The 13,113-nt window shown below is 29.5% G+C and overlaps 1 protein-coding gene across 2 annotated transcripts in view; it reads left to right on the forward strand.

Moving 5' to 3' along the window:
- Window positions 1–12,871, forward strand: part of LOC100203738 (coiled-coil domain-containing protein 112) — a 30,615-nt gene extending 17,744 nt beyond the window's left edge. For both annotated transcript variants that reach the window (XM_065807251.1, XM_065807252.1), the window contains 4 exons: window positions 1,808–1,930; window positions 5,477–5,572; window positions 5,704–5,834; window positions 12,750–12,871. In XM_065807251.1, coding sequence (XP_065663323.1) covers window positions 1,808–1,930; window positions 5,477–5,572; window positions 5,704–5,834; window positions 12,750–12,783 — 384 coding nt within the window. In that variant the 3' untranslated portion in view covers window positions 12,784–12,871. The remainder of the gene's footprint in view (window positions 1–1,807; window positions 1,931–5,476; window positions 5,573–5,703; window positions 5,835–12,749) is intronic.
- Window positions 12,872–13,113: the final 242 nt, after the last annotated feature.

The raw sequence follows: 13,113 nt of genomic DNA on the forward strand, positions 1-13,113 counted from the left end.
AATAAGTATTGTTGCAAAAATTGAATTTTAATTTTTGGGTTTTCTCTTTTTTTTTATCTGTTCGGCAAAAATAATAAAAATTATATTAACTATTCTGTTAAAATTAAAATAAATATTTTTAGAGTCATTAAAATATTTTTTAATAATTCTAAAAAAATATGTAAAAATAAAAATTCTATTCTCTAATGATTCTAAAAAAATATTCTTTTAAAGTAAAAATTCTATTTTTTAATAATTCTAAAAAATATTCCATTGAAAAAAAAATAGTTATATGTTGTTAAAGGTGAAGTTGAGTTTTTAAATAATATTATTGTTAATATTTTTTTTTTAAATATGAAAGTTTTGAAATTATAGAAAGCAATTTCTTGATATAACAATTTCTTGACATAAACACACAGTGCTCTGTAGCAAAACTGCAAGGTTTTTGTACTACACTCTCTAAAGCAAAAATCGAGCATTGGCCTTATATTTAAAGCTCTATAAAATTTATAAAACTTGTACAAAAATTATGCAATCAATACAGACACACTTCAAAAGCCTTAGTAAAATTTTTTTAATTTTAAAAACAAAGGTAATATAAGTACAATACAAAATTGATTTTAAAGTTTAAAAGTTTTCTGGACATTCGTTAAAAACAAGTTGTTCTAATAAAGTCTAATAATTGAAAAGAATTACTTTATTTTTACAATACATTATGTTATTATTATGTTATTTTTATGTTATCATTACATTATGTTACTATTATGTTATCATTACATATTTTTTACAATTTATGTTACAATACATTATGTTATTATTATGATATCATTACATATGTTTTACAGATATTTTATAATTCATTCATATGATGTTTTACAGATATTTTATAATTCATTCATATGATGTTTTACAGATATTTTATAATTCATTCATATGATGTTTTACAGATATTTTATAATGCATTCATATGATGTTTTACAGATATTTTATAATGCATTCATATGATGTTTTACAGATATTTTATAATGCATTCATATGATGTTTTACAGATATTTTATAATGCATTTATATAATGTTTTACAGATATTTTATAATGCATTTATATGATATTTTACAGATATTTTATAATGCATTCATATGATGTTTTACAGATATTTTATAATGCATTTATATGATGTTTTACAGATATTTTATAATGCATTTATATGATGTTTTACAGATATTTTATAATGCATTTATATGATGTTTTACAGATATTTTATAATGCATTCATATAATGTTTAACAGATATTTTATAATGCATTCATATGATGTTTTACAGATATTTTATGATGCATTTATATGGTGTTGGAGAAAAAAATTCGAGACAGTAGTTCTCAAAAAAAAATTTTATGGATGGTGTTTTCTTTAACACCATCCATGGAAAAACTAATTTATCAAAATGTCAACCTCATTAATAATTGCATGGCGACAAGCTATGCAAAGAACTTTATGTGTTGATTCCAAGAAAGAAACATTTTTTAAACAATGAAATTTTTTCTCTTGAAGAAAATATTTATCAGAATTAAAACATTACATACTGAATAAGAGTTGATAAATGTGAAAATGATACAATTTTTTAACATATAAAATATGATCAAATAATTTTTATAAAATGTTTAACTTAATTTGAAGAGCATGTCCATATAATAAAAGTTCTTCAGAAAATTATCATTGTGTAGTATACTGAATTTGATATTTTTTCAAATTGAATACTTTACAGTTGAGAGATTAATTATATTAAAATTTTTATTTGTTTAAAATTATTGTTAGTTTGCTTCATGTTTAGATTCAGTTAAAACTGCAAGTTGAAGAGTATAAAAAATATAAAGCTGCTCTTAAACTATCCAATGAAAAAAAAATACATCGCAAAGTACTATCTTTAGAACAAAAAGAAAAGATTTTGGAAAGGGTAAGGCTTAAATTTAAGAATATAATGGTTACGAAATAAAATTTACTTATAGAAAAATGTTATATATTATATTTAAATATTTTTCCTAATATTATAAGAAAATATATCAGGTGATAAAATAAGATAAAATAATAAAAAACTATATTCTGAATTTTTATTTAAAATCAGACATCGTCAAACTGACTTTTGACATTTAGGATTTTCAAAAATTCTATAATTTTTGAGACAAATTTTGATAAGTCTGCAAATTTTGATATATGTGAACAGCTTCACCTGAATTCATATTGAATCATGCATTTCCAGATGAATCATTTTAAAAGAAGACATTTTAAAATTTAGATAATATTTTAAGACATAGTGCAACATTCTCATGCCATGGAGAAATCAAACTAAGTTTTTCAAAGAATGCTTGATTTACTCTATCGCACAAAATTGCAACAGTATTGCAAACAGTTCACGAAGAAATATGTTAAACTTTAACATATCAACAACTTGCTCATATTGAAAATCACCACTTTCTGAAAACAGTGGTTGCAAAATGTTCTGGATTATTTACTGCTTTTCCAAATAAGTTACCACCTTGTTACGTTAGTTGTTGTTTTACATAAACTTTATTGATTATAATAATGACATTACCATTTTCAATGCTATATTAACTAAATATTCAACATATACGATATTTAAAATTACACAGTAATATAATATTTGAAGGGCTTATTGTGAAACAATGACAAGCCACAAAAACAAATATTTGAGAAAAATGACTTTTAAGTTTTATTTAAATCAATAAAATCAGTGCTTACCTATTATTCTCTCAAATTTATACATCATAAAAATACTAATGGATATTATAAATTGGACAAAAAAAAAAAAATAATAATTGCGTATACTATTTATGATTATAAAAATGATAATAACTCATTTTTGAAAAAAGTGTGGCTTGTCATTGTTTCACAATAAGCCCTTCATTTTTAACTTATACAATATTTAAAACATGATGTTTTAACAAAAAAAAAAACTAACAACAGTAAAAAAAACTAGTCAACATTTTCCATATTTATCCTTATAAATATCAGTTATTTTTTTAGTTTGTGTGTCTTTCAGGCCTGTTATTAAGTAGGCTGTGGTTCCATATAAAAAACCAAGTTTGGCATCTTTCTATTAACATTTGTATAACTTATTTATTTTACTTATTTAGACTATATCTTTTTTTTTACTTTTTTTTTTATCTGACAATCTCAGCTGATTCATTTTTATTGATATCTAGATAAACATTTCTGTTTTTTTTTTTTTTTAGTTTAAATAAAAATATTTATTAACAAGAATAATGTTTAGATGCTTTTTTATGCAGATGAATGCAACATTTCTTTTTTAAGATGGACTTTATACTTAAGTTAAAATCCACAACCAACTTGATTATCAAAATCATTTTAAAATATTCTTTATCTTTCATTTCAAAATTTTTTAAAAATAACACTGAATATTTATTACAAACCTTTTTTTGAGATTTTTGATTATTTGTTAAAAACCTTTTTTTGAGATTTTTGATGTAAAGGTCTTGGTTAGCTTTATTTGATGTATTTTTTTTTTTCACAGTACGCTTTATTATAATAAATTTGTAGTGAAATTTTTTTATTTTTTGAAGTCTTTAATGCAGAAAAGAGTAGGTGAAGAACTTTATAAATCAAAAACTGAGAAACACACCACAATTGTTTACTCTCTGATTGGAAGTTCCTTGGTCACTAACTAATCATTAAGTTAAAACTGTTTCTATGACTTTCATCCAGCTACTTATTTGATGTATGATATATGCTTTACTTATAGTATGCCTTGTAATAATAAATTTTGCAGGTTATGCTAGCACCAAATGACTACAGATCAGTTTGTGTTTGTAAATCTAATTTATTATGTATTAGTAATTCCAACAAAATTAAATATTAATTAAAGCTTCTTGTACGAGAAACAAAAATGGACATTGGTTCAAAATTGTTTATGCAAGAAAGCAGGGGTAAACACCTATGAGACTTGAAATTGAAGTTTGAAGTTGTTGCTTTAAAGTGTGGAAACTGGTGATAATGAGTAGATAGCATTACATGATATAATAATTTTATGGTCTTGGTATAATTTAGTCTCTGGATTCCTTAATAAAGCAGTTAATCTTTTGGTTTCCAAAGCAGAGCAGTTAATCTTTCATTTGAAAAGTAAAGGTTATTTTAGTATGTAGTGGAATTTGTTACAATGGATAAATAGATGTGACTTAAATGCAAGAGAGATTACATAAAAAACATATATCTTGGAAAACTGAGAAAATATCACAATTGTTCTACTCTCTGAAGATCATGTTACAATTGTTCTACTCTTTAATACTAAGTTTTTCATGTATCACCAACCAATCGTAAATCTAAAGCTCTTTCTACACCTCTCATTTGATTTTTTAAACAAAAAAATGTATTGACAAAATTAAAATCTTAGTCTTTAGTGATGCTTCATACCAATGTTGGAGCAGAATGTGGAACTAATCATTTGATTGAAGTAAACATTGGTTGTGCTTAACAATTGAAATTTTGTCTTCTGCAACTAAATGAATTGTCATTAAAACTCATTATTATCGAATTAGCTCAGCAACAGATGCTAACATGTTTTAGAAACTTGACAATCAATGCCAGGTAGCATAAATTTTGTTATCAGATACAAACATTTTGATTGTTTACAGTTTCTTCATAAACTCCAAGATGAAGTTTAAAAAGATTTCATGACAAGTTTGATGTAAGTTTCATGACAAGTTTCATGAAAAGATTTCATGACCAGAAATACATGATGAGAGTTACATCAGCACTGATTTCTTGTTAGTTTGATAAGGATTTAAAGCGTATGAAGATAGGACAATGTAGCTGCAATAGGTTGCTGACAATTGCATACAATACTTGTAGATTTTATCCTTGTTCAAATAAAACATCAACAGTTCTAAACACTTTAACAAGAATGAAACTAATGCCTCTATGTGGATTACTATTAAATATCATAAGCTTGCAATTGATGATCCTGAGAAATCTGTTTTTCTTAATGCAAAGATCTGAGTTAAAAGGTAATACTAAAGAAATCATACAGTGAAGACTGCGGTGCATCAAAATATTGTCCATCCAAAGAGCATTATAATACCCTAGAATATGTTGTGTTGTATACTGTTCTACATCTTAATTTTGCTATAAAGGTATTGAAGCTCCTGCTCAATATTGCACTATTTGTAAGAAAGTGAATTTTTGTTCTTTTTTTGGACCATTTTCTTGAAAGAAATGTTTTACAACTGTTGTGTATATGTGATTTAAGTTAAAAAACTAATTACCTTTAAGTACCTTTTTTAATTACCTTTTTTTTTCTACTCCTTTTTAATCAAATAAATTTTATTTTCAGGTTATTACTTAATAGTTATAATAAAAAATAATTTTTGTATTTTTATTTACGATTGCGTCACAAATATTTTTATTATTGTAAATGTTTCTTTATATTATCAAGAATTTCTTTTTCATGAAAATAATTTTTTATTAGAACGAGAAGTTGATTAATTTTAAAAAGGAAAAACAGCTGGCAAAGAAATATGAACTTGAAGAAAAAGAAAAAAGATTGGAAAAGCTCAAAGAGAAGGTGACTTAAAGTCGAGTAACTCTTAAAGTGCAAAAAATTAGCAACAATTTATGAAAATAATAACAAATATATATTATTTATTTCAGTTTATGCGTTTTACATATTTATTTTAATAGACATTTTTTTTTTAGGTTGCTGTAAATGTCAGTCGTGATCCAGCTCGTTTGTATGAGCTTACCGAAGTATTAAAGTGTCGACGGGAAAGCGATAGTCAAAATAAAGTTTCTTCTGCAATACCTGATGTCAGATTATTACCTAAAAAGTAAGTCATTTAAACGTCGCCACTAACTGTTGTGAAACTAGCAGTAACATACATAAAAAGTAGTTTTAAACAAATCACAATTTGGAGGTATTATAAAAAAAAAAAAGGTTAACCTACTTTAATAATAAAGTTCGTGAAGTATTGCTTTGTTTATTTTTCCATTAAAAGAAAAAGTAGTAGCAACCCTAAATCCTTCTAAATCATGAAACTTTAAAGGAAAGTTTGCTAAGTAACTTTAACGATGCATAACAAACCATACACTGTTGTAAAAAAATGAAATGTTGCTTGATGTCATAACCCAGAAAAATCCTTTGGGAGTATGATTGTACTATCATTGATGGTTGCGGGGATATAAGTCCCTAAATCTGGTTACACCGTCGGTGGAAGAAAATCAATTTTCAAACTTTGTAAAAAATTGCATCAAATACATATTTGATAAGTAACTAACAAAATTGGTTTCAAGAATTTTTATTCATCTTAAAAACATAATAAAAATAATAATGCAGTAAATTCACTGGCAAATAACAATTTTCTTCAATTCTGATAAAGTAAAGTTTCAATTCTAGTTGTTTTTTTCTTAAGAAAATGTCTAAACTGATTGGTAATATTCCTAATAAATTTTTTTGCTGTTGAAGACTGTAATGCATCTTTGCAGCCTTTCTTCATACTCTGGGTTGTTGCTTGGTCTCTTGTATCTTTGCTACTGAAATACTGAAAAGAAGATGAAGTACTTTGAATTGCTCAATTTTTTCAACATACTTGTTATCAAGGTCATTGCCAAAACAAGCATGTGCAACACCATTGAATTTTCTTAGTGTGTCGATAAAGGAAACAGCTAGAAATAAGGAGTGCTGCTAGGCCAATCACTCCAAAATATCCACATTTTTCAAAAGCTTTTTGCACTCATTTCCAGCCAGTTGTCCACCATGAAATGGCTGCTGTTGAATATGAAATAATGCCAGCCATTCAGGAGCATGTGTCTAAATCTTTGAATGAGACTGTAGAAGATGATTTATGACACCAAGCAACAGATGAAGCTCCTTGGGTGGAAGCACATCAAGGACAAAGAATTCATCTGAGGCATTGATGACAGGTGCATGAACAGAGTTTCTGAATAAACTTGTTTTCTTGATGTTAGCACCAGCCACATTGATAATCTCTTCTGATTGATCGAAAACTTCTTAGAGATCCACACTTTGCAAGATATTTTGATGAAATATCACACTAAGAGCATGAGTATGCACTAGAATGTGCTGTAGACCACAAATGATATTTGACAGCTTCATTTCACAGGAAAAAACAAAGGGTTCTTCAAGATTCAGCAGATCAAAAACTTGCTTAACATTGCTATCTGCAATGTTAAGCAAGTTTTTGATCTGTTTGAGTTTTTTTCTGCAAGATCTGCAGAAAAGGCAATCAGTAACTGACGTTTAACATCAGAATCTTTGGCCAGAGACTGGGCGAGAAGTCGTTTTAATGGCAATGGTTGTGAAGCTGAACCTTTTTCCATGATTACAAAGCTTACTTTTAGAAAACCACCACAAATCCACTCCGAGCTTCATTATGTAGTTGTCAGAGAGGTTTCTAGTTTCAAAAACTTGCTGATAAAGAACTTTCAAGTCTTTGCAGTGAATGACAAGTTTATCCACCTGTTCTGTGCCCTAGGTAAAATGGCTTTCAAGTTTTTTGCTCAACTGATCAAATTTGGGGAGCAAGTTCTTCTCAACAATCCGACTTGGAACAACTTGATTTAGTGTTAAAACCAGCTTTTTCACACCAGAATTGGACAGCCCTGTGTTGTGTTGCACATAAACAAAATCTTTTGCTCTCAGCTCTGGTTCTTCATTAAAAAGTCTTTTTGCTCTTAAAGGTGAATTTTGGAAATAATTAAGATAGGTTTAACATTATTATGGATTACATAGTTTTAAAATGTGAAGCTAAAACTTTAAATATCTAATACAATGTTACCTCGAAGAACTGGAACAAGTTGGCCACCTATTCCCTCATGTCTACTAAGACAAACTGTTCTATGGGGTGAAGTTTCCTTGTTGGCAATGACTGATGCTGCAGCTCTTTTAGCTACCACAGAGTTCTTTAACACGACTTTTAGGGGAGAGTCGCCCATTATGGACCGTCCCCTTTTATGGACCACCGATGAAACAAATAATTGCGATTTTATTTTTAAATTTTGGAAACGTAGCATTAAAGAGTGACTTCCGTTCAGTTAAATCGCATTTCAATGATGGCGGTCAGCAAGATTACTTCAAAAAGGTAAGTTAGTATTTTATTTGGTTATTTTTTTCTAAAAGTACACTCGCTTTTTTTTGTGTGTCATTCTACAAATAAATGAACCAGGACAATGCTTCTATGCTAAATGGAAAGCTTTTTCATTTCATTTCTTAGTAAATACAAGCGTGTTGCTCCAAATAACATCGTTTCAGTTTTATTTAGTAAAATTAGATGCCCATGTGGTTCTCCCAATATGGACCAACTGCTGTCCCTAAAATGGACCAGTGGTTCAAGATGGGAAACTGTAGTCCATATTGGGGAACATAAGTTCTTATTCTCTTGGATGTTATTATTTTATCATAGGCTATTAATAAATTAAATTATCTTAATCTTATGTTTTATTCTAATCTTTGATTAAAATTAGTATTTGAAATTTGACTAGACTATAGCCAGACTATAGAATCTATAATAGATTATAATTATTTAATTATAGTAATTATAGATCTACTAAGTATTTACTATTACTATAATTGACCTATTAAATTTAAATTAGATAATTATATAATAATATAAGTTAAGATATAATTATAAGGCTAAGGGTCTAAAAATAATTAAGAATCATTATTAATATTATAGTATTATTATAGTTATAGGCTATAGGCCTAATGATTAAAATTAAATTAATAATAATAATAATAATAGCCTATTAATAATAATAAATAATGATAAATATTTATTAAGTATTATATTTGTAGTGGTAGATTGTAGTGGGTAAATTTAGACAAATTTATTTTTAAAATTTTGCCCTGTCCTACAATTTATTTCAATCTTTTTTTTTTAATCAGGGGCTGCTGGACTAATGATGATCTTCAATGTGCTATTGAGACGTTCAGAAATGGTGATATTGGCTTGAACAAATGTGCAGCCACATACGGCATCCCCAAAGCAACTCTAAAGAGGCATTTTGATAATGCTAACAAGTTTGCTAACGGCTTTAAAAAGCTAGGCAGAAGTACTATCCTTCCTGCGGATGTTGAGCTAGAAATACACAACCTAGTTTTAAAATTGGAGGCCATGTTTTTCGGAATGTCGAGGAAAGATTTAATGACTCTGGCATTTGAAATTGCAGAACACAAGGGTTTAAATCACCCATTCAATAAGGATAAAGGTCAAGCTGGGAAAAAGTGGTATTACAAATTTTTAACCAGGTTCCCTGACCTCTGCCTCCGCCAACCAGAAGCTACTTCCATGTCGCGAGCCAGCTGCTTCAACCTGGGGGATGTTGACAGGTTTTTTAATTTACTAGAAAATTTAATAAAAGATCATTGCCTCAAGGCCAATAACATTTACAATATTGATGAATCTGGTATTTCAACCGTGCAAAAGAAATGCCAGCGCGTGCTTGGCCTAAAAGGCAAAAAACAGATAGGTAGCATAGCCAGTGCAGAAAGGGGTGTTAACACAACAGTTGTCTGTTGCGTAAATGCTGGTAGAACACATTATGTTCCACCAATGATTATATTCAAAAGAAAACGGGTTCCTGATGAACTGGGAGATGGTGCACCAGAAGGCAGCATTGTAACATATTCTGATTCAGGATGGATAAATTCTGAACTTTTCGTACAGTGGATGAGAATGTTCATCAGTCATGTGAAGCCAACAAAAGATGTTAAGGTTTTACTTATTTTAGATGGCCACAAATCCCATACTAAAAATCTTGAGGCCATTTAGCTTGCCATTGACAACAATGTCATAATGTTGTCACTTCCACCTCACACAACACACAAACTGCAGCCTCTGGATAAAGCTTTTTTTAAGCCCCTTCAAGTCTACTACGACCAGGAGGTGGAAAAATGGCTGAGACTAAATCCAGGACGTTCAGTGAGTTCATATCAGGTGGCCAATCTTTTTCATCTGGCATATGCAAAGGCTGCTACCATGTCAACAGCAATTAATGGTTTTGCATCGTGTGGAATTTGGCCATGCTCACGAGATGTTTTTAAACCTCAGGATTATGCGCCATCATTCGCTTCTTAAGCAGGAGACCGCGAGACCATGCTGTCTTCACCACTTACATCAGGGGCATTACCAGCACAAGCCCAGGAAGCTTCGATACCAGCATTAGTATGTGTAACTAGACCAGCACAAGACCAGGAGGGTGTGCCACCACTTCCAGGCATAATGGATGAGATGGTTCCAAAACCAACAACTTATGTGACCCACCCAGTGTCACTGGCTGTTGAAACGTCCCATTCCAAAACAGTTCTGCCACAGATGCTGGAAAATTTTTTACTCATCCCAATTTACTCTGATGGGAAATGTTTTTTTAGGTCAGTTGTTGTGTGCACAACACCAGATCTTCAGTCAGCTCAGCGATTAAACAGCAAGCTGGTCAGTCCACTGCTTCATCTGAAGGAAACTGCTATGGCTGACTCACTTCGTAATCAGCTTGTTAGCCATTTGATATCTAATTTGGAAATATTGTCTGTTGACATGCACGGGGATGCCTTAAATGCTGACCAACCCCAGCATCTTCACTTTAACTTGTTAGAAGAGCGTATTGCTCACATTGCCAAACCAGACTCGTTTGTGGGAGAATGGGAGATAAATCAGATCTCCTGTCTTCTGAAAACAAAAATTGTGATTCACAATGCAAACAGGAATGTGCTGATGTATGGTGAAGAACATAGTGGTAACCCCATCACAGTGAAGTACACCATGTTTGAAATTGACTCTGGGCACTATGAGGCACTAATTTTTTACATCCGGGCTTTGTCTCCAATTCAGAGACTGGTCCCTGTTCTTCCCTCAAAGGGTGCAGGCAAAAGGAAGTGTCGCAAAGAACAGTCAGAAATTCTTACTTCAAGTCCATATAAAAAGCTGTTCCTACAGGAAAGTCCAAAAACAAACACAAAAGTTAAAAAGTCCAAAAACACAAAAATAATTAAAGAAAAAGTAGTAAAGAAATGTAAGAAACCCAAAATGAATTCAACAACTAGTACCAGTATTTTAAATGAAAGTTCATGGCTTTGTTTTATGTGTGGAGAATGTAACATAGAAAATATGATATGCTGTCGATCCTGCAAAAGATGGGCACATGAAGAATGCGCAGGAACTTCAGATTGTGACTTTATTTGTGAACTTTGTAAATAAATTTTGAAATATTATTACACATCAGTATTCATGTTTTTGTGTGTGCTAAATGTTAAAATAGTAAAACACTTTATAAATAAAACTGAGTGTATGCATACATGTGCATGAGACTGGTAGAATTAGAATCAAATAAATGGTGGCTGGCTTAAACTTAATAACTTTTTTTTTTTTTACAAAAAGGACATCTAAAAACCTGTTAAAAATTAGAAGTTTACATACTCTTGAGTATTTATATTCTAATAATTCTATCTTTAGTGTGTATATAATTTGTTTAAATGACCAAGTCAAACCGTTTATAACTAGTCCATAATAGGAACCTCAATGGTCCATATTTGGAGCACAAGCTTAAAGTACCCGCTATATGGACCACTTACGTTTTTGACACATTTTATAATTATTAATAAATCAACCACTAAAAGCTTCATATAATATGTTCAGCTGAAGGTAAGAAGTGGTTTACAATATAAAAGTTAACTATTTAAGCAAAAGTGAGTGAATTATACACTCTGCAACAAAAGTGGTCCATAATCGGCGACTCTCCCCTACTAAATTCTTTCGCAAAGTAGGCTTTAAAAATTTTGTGGCAAACCCTTGCCAATAATTGAAAAGCATTTAGAACATCTTCTTTCAACTGAGTTCTGGTTTGCTTCAGGTTTCTGGATTGTCAAGACTGGATGTGGAGAATGTGCTTTGTTTTGCCAACTGAGCAAATCAAAAACTGAATCTCTTCAACAAACAATCACAAACTGAATCTCTTGTAACAGGACAGACTTTGATAGTGGAAAAGTAAAACAGCTGTGGTTGGGTTTGAAGCTTTCCATTCTCAATCCTCTTAAGTTGGAGCGGCAAAGCTTACAAATGCCAGCTGGGACTTTTAGATCATTAAATTAAAAAGGCTGCCTCTGAATTTGTTGCGCTTTTTCTGTCATGAAGCTTGTTAAAAAGCAACTAGCCTTGCCAAGATAAAATTAGCAAACAGTCTTCCTGTTCTCCTCGTTGTTTTTGCTTGATTTGGCATATTTTGTGTTAATTCAGATGCAAAATCTATGGAAAAAATGGATTGAACAACTAATACTCAAGTATTTTTTCCAGAATTTTATCATAGTTTTTAAAAAAGCAACTTTGATTTTTTCAAATTTTTTTGGTACTGATAACTCATATATTCTTTGTTAAACAAAAAAAAATTATATTTTCATACGGAGGCAACATATTTAACACCACCTATCAAAATTTATGAAGTGAATAAGAGTAAAAGTTATAAATTATTAAGTTTTATTGTTCTAGAATTAAATATATTGCAGTTTTTTAATGCGGTTTAACGCAAATTTGATAATGGATTTTTTTCCACGGACGGTGTTTAGGGACTTTTATCCCAGAAGGATTTTTCTAGGTCATGACATCAAGAAATATTTCATATTTTTACAAGTGTATAATTACACAAGTAATTAGTTTAAGTCAGTTTAAACCTCCCTTACTAGTATGTGTAATTTATTCAATTTGTTAAATCATTAATTAGCATTTTTAATTATTTAGAGCCGTGCCTTTATGGCGAAAAACATCAAATTGAAGTTTGAAAAATTAAGCTAATCATGTGGAACTAATTAATCAATTGTCAAAATTTTTTTAATTATTGTTTTATTAAAAGAATTTTTTTAGCTGTGTTTTTATTCGACTTGTTTCGTAATATTAAAATGATTTTATGTTTTAACTTTAATAAAAAAAATTTTTGATTTAAATAATTTTTTTATTATTTAAAAAAAGATCTCGTCAGCGACGAAGATCTGATTTAAAAAATATGGGTTTTGAATATTTTACAAAACGTTTGACGTCTTATTTATTCATATTTTAATAAAATACACTTACATTTGAAATAATAATAATGAATATGGTTATCTGT

This window comes from Hydra vulgaris, chromosome 10, assembly GCF_038396675.1.
Source record: "Hydra vulgaris chromosome 10, alternate assembly HydraT2T_AEP".
NCBI lineage: Eukaryota > Metazoa > Cnidaria > Hydrozoa > Anthoathecata > Hydridae > Hydra > Hydra vulgaris.